Below are 4,466 nucleotides of genomic sequence, written 5' to 3'. Positions count from 1 at the left end.
AGATCACAGTTTTAAATACTCAAGATCTGAGAAAGTCTCGCATGTGGAGTGGAGAGAACATAAACCATGAGGATAAAAAGATCCCTCACAAACGATCATAGCAGACAAATTGGAAATGCCCTCGAAACGTATTCGCCTGTTGGAAACGAGGTTGTTGGTGATAAGAAATGTGTTTCTGTCAATGAAACGAGGTTCTCCAGTCGTATTTTTAGCAACATAGATTCAATGGAGTGTTGAACAGTTTTCTCCTGCGAAAGGTATTTTCATCCACATTAACGCTGATGTTTTATCTTCTGTCATATATCAACCCTAGTCATCTTCTAATGGTTGTATTGCAACCATCCACATTAACGATGGTGTTGTCTTCTGTCATATACCAACCCTAGTCGTTTCCTAATGGTTGTAAGTGCAAAATTCTTTTTATCATTTTCTTTTTGAATTACACATCTTAATCTATTAGATTAAATTTCAAACTAAATTTTCAATCACATGTCCACTATTGTAGATGTCATGGATTTTGACTTTAGACTATAGCTTAGTCAATCATTACATAGAATTAAAAAATTTGAGCAAAAATCTAATAGTGTGTATTTATTTTATATTTTAATAACTATAAAAATACTATTTTTAAATCTTTATTAGTTCATATTGAAAATGGTTAAAGAAAAATCAATTGTTTCATTTTTTGAATTACACATTTGAATGCATTAGATCAAATGTCAAATCATATTAGGTAAATGTCTTGTCTGCATTTTAGCTGAATGCAAGAATCACCATTCAAAAGGCAGAATTTAATGTCCATTTGTTCCCCAAAAAATTGACAAACAAACAAATCAAAATCTATTTATCATCTTTGGAGCTAAAAGAATAAAATTGAGATTAATGCTACATAGGTCATAGGTTCAAGCCCCTCGTTGATTATATTACCAGTGCATTATCATAAGTAATTTTGCATTTTGTGTGAAGGAAATTTGAACACCCACTTTCACTGCTCAATATTCTTGTTTTCGTTGATGGTTAATTAGAGTTGATGGATTTTTTATTGAAAATATATAAACACAAATAAGTTCAACACTTTTCTACCAAAATGGCTCGTGATAGACACATTTGTTTTAGACATGCATTTTTGTGACAAGTGGCAATGCAAGTGGTGGTCTTCTACATTTTTTATAATAGCATATCATTGGTTTTTCACTTTTGCCTTTTCTTTAGATTTATTTTCACAAAAAAAAATCCACTCAGAAAATTGAAACTTGCTCAATAAAAAATTATGAATACTTAAATTTGATTATAAAATATAATATAATTCATAAACATTAGAAAAGATTTTTAATCCTTCAATTTTTTTTCTAGATATCAAAGCAAGGACAAATAATTAATAGTTTCCAAAAATCTTAGAACTAATACTAACTATAGAGCACTGTCTATCCAGCTACCCAAATGCAACTCATGTGAAAGAGAGTTGGAAAAAAAACAGTTAAAATGTTCTCCTTCATATGAATTACATTTTAAGTGACTACATAGTCCGTTGCCAAACTATAGTATATCATATTATATACTTTCTAATTTCTGAACATTTCATAGCACCACTTCTCTGTTGAATATCCAGTTGAAACCACATTTCTGGCCCTGTTTTACCCTTTCTTGAGCTTTTTCTTCAAACCTTCTGATACGAGGCGGCAATCTGCATACATAATCTTGAGCCTTTCTTCCCTCAGCTGAAAGGCCTTCTAGTTTCTCCACATTCCATCTCTTCACCAAGAATTCCATGATATCGGCATAGTCCCTTGCTGTGTATACCCCTAACCTCTGTGCGACGGCTGAAAAGTGATCAAACAACTTATCATCCTCCCCATCATATATCAAATGGGCAGGCATAGTAATCTTCTTCCGCATCATGTCCTCAAAAGCTATGACCGTATCGTTAGGATCAATCTCAAACAACTTTTCAACTATTTTAGTATATGCAGTCTCGTGGCGCTTCTCGTCTGCAGCAATAGTTCCACATATTTGAGCTAGTCTGAGATCACCATGATCTTTTGCAAATCTTGCAGTATTACCATGTGATATGAACGTTGCCCTCTCCTGGAAAGACGTATACAAAAAGCAGAGAAAGAGACTATTTTCTGTGCGGGGATTCTATAGATACAAGAACCCAAGTCAAAATGCATTACGTTAATATAATCTATATCACCCTCATTAAGGTCTCAAATAGGATAACTGCAAAAGAACATTTGTCTAATTGATTGAAGTTTAGTTTCTGGATTTTACTGTATAAGCTTTTGTTTGCATCAATATTTCAGATCACACTCAATGACGTACAGTCAATGGCTCTCTCATCTACAGCTTTCTCATCTTGATGATGGATCAACTCAATGATTCATCATAACAACTCTTTGATCCATCATCAGCATGAGAAAGTTCTGACTATGAATCATTGAATGTTTGAGAGAACTCTGATTATGAATCATTGAATGTAATCCGAAACATTGATGCAAACAAAAACCTATACAATAAAATCCAAAAAACTAAAAGAAAAAAAAAATAATCATCTAAACTGTATTAATACAACTAATTGCAACCAACATCACATTCAACAATTACAATAGCTATCACTATACGTTTGCGAAGATCAATGAAAAGATGAATGCTTACCATTCCTGACCCAATGAGGTACTGTATGGTCTTTTCAATCTGTCTCATGTCCACACGGCCACACAAGTAAAGATACTTATTGAGAAGATCACCGTGCCTGTTCTCTTCAGCTGTCCACATACGAGTCCACACAGCCCAAGATGTGGGACTGCAACCACTCTCATCCCGCACTCCATCTAGAGTGTTAAGCATAGTCTGATAAGTCGGCAATGCTTCCTCTGTAATCATATCTCCCACCAGACAAACTAAATAGTCATCCGGCAATTCACGAGACCGCTCCCGTAGCTCTTTAATGTCATGGATAAAGGCCTCAGGAGCAGGATCGGGTAAAAAGTCTAGTGGCTGCCAAGAATTCTCGACGGGTCTTAAATGGGTCAATATATTCTCTTCTACCCAACCCTCGAGTGATTTAAAGATTTCAATCTTCTGAGGTGGCATGGAATGAAGCACCTGTTCATGAATCTGACGCTTCAGGAACTGATTTTTACCCTTTTCAACTTCCCTGAGAATGAAATACGTCAGTTTAGAAACTCCCCAGCAATCTATCTCACAGAAAGCTAAAGATAGTACCATTCATCTAAAAAAACGCATAAAACTCGCGAAAATCCCAAACAGAATCATAAAACCACAGAACAACGCTTCTTCCTTTTAAACACAATTTTTTGTCGCTATGATGCTTCCTTCGTAGTAGCATAAAAATCCACATTTCCATACATTTTTATTGACAATTGTATAAGAAAGCATTTCGTCTTCTGAATTGTAAAGATTCTAACATTACGGTTTCTGAATTGTAAAGCTTCTTGCAAAAAACTGTGTATTGCTTCTTTAATTACACAGATTTCTCCCAGAAGCTTTACGATTCATCACATAGACTGGAAATATCATGTCTTTAATTATTTTCACTTGGAAAGATCTTAGTTATCAAATTAACAGGTCTACTCCGCTTTCTGAATCTGTGTGTAAGAAAGCATTCCGGTTTCTGAACTGTAAAGAATCCACCAGAAAACTCTGTATTACACAGAAGCTTAACAATTCATCACACAGATTGGAAATATATCAATGTCTTTTACTTCCCGTTTCTTGAAATGTTAAACATTGTAAAATTTAAAACTTTATCGTTTTCACTTGGAAAGATCTTAGTTATCAAATTAACAGATCTGCCCTTTTCAATCCCTAAAATCTCATCAAACTTACTTGGCCTTATGAGAAATCATCGCAGTCATCGAAACCCTGCGAGATCTAGCCGCCAAATCCAGCAGCGGCGAAGATCCTCCAAGCTCACTTCGGCCATATTTAGGGCTCACCATGCATTTCACAATAAACGCAGATGCCATTTCACAGAAAATACCACAGCGAAAACAGAAAAAACACTTTTCCAGTAGAAGTAGGTAAAGAATTTTGGACTTCCAAATCATGCTTTCCTCACCACATTAGTGTTTTAGACGACTTCCTCTCCTCTTTCCCAATCTTTAAAGGAATTTAGGTAATACAAATGGAAGGATATCAAATTTGTTCATATTAAAAAAAAAAATTTAAAATTAATATTAAATTATTATTAAGATAAGATTATATTATTATGTTTTAATATATTATTATTTTTATATTGTCAAATTATTATTCTTAAATATTTTTTTTATATACTTTCTTAATGTAAGAAAAAAGTCGACTTTATGTAGAGACATTTCAATTCTCCGTAATTAATAATATTAGATTAAGATAATTACCAAGTTAACTAATTGCATATGTTAAACTTAGAGTGGCACATGAGAGGTTGAACTGAAGATACAATTAGTATTGATTAAATATGTTTC

At 33.7% G+C, this 4,466-nt stretch overlaps 1 protein-coding gene across 1 annotated transcript; it reads right to left on the bottom strand.

Annotated features, from left to right (window-relative positions):
• Window positions 1–1,368: 1,368 nt before the first annotated feature.
• LOC131052577 (stearoyl-[acyl-carrier-protein] 9-desaturase, chloroplastic) lies at window positions 1,369–3,972 on the bottom strand. The gene is made up of 3 exons (XM_059211941.1): window positions 3,850–3,972; window positions 2,656–3,157; window positions 1,369–2,139 (listed from the first exon to the last, which is right to left on the bottom strand). Exons 1-3 carry the CDS (start codon window positions 3,960–3,962, stop codon window positions 1,579–1,581), a joined length of 1,176 nt encoding a protein of 391 aa, XP_059067924.1. The 5' UTR covers window positions 3,963–3,972; the 3' UTR covers window positions 1,369–1,578.
• Window positions 3,973–4,466: the final 494 nt, after the last annotated feature.

Source organism: Cryptomeria japonica, chromosome 9, assembly GCF_030272615.1.
Source record: "Cryptomeria japonica chromosome 9, Sugi_1.0, whole genome shotgun sequence".
NCBI classification, from domain to species: domain Eukaryota; kingdom Viridiplantae; phylum Streptophyta; class Pinopsida; order Cupressales; family Cupressaceae; genus Cryptomeria; species Cryptomeria japonica.
The sequence above is the reverse complement of the archived record's forward strand: the minus strand, read 5'-3'. Positions and strand labels throughout refer to the sequence as shown.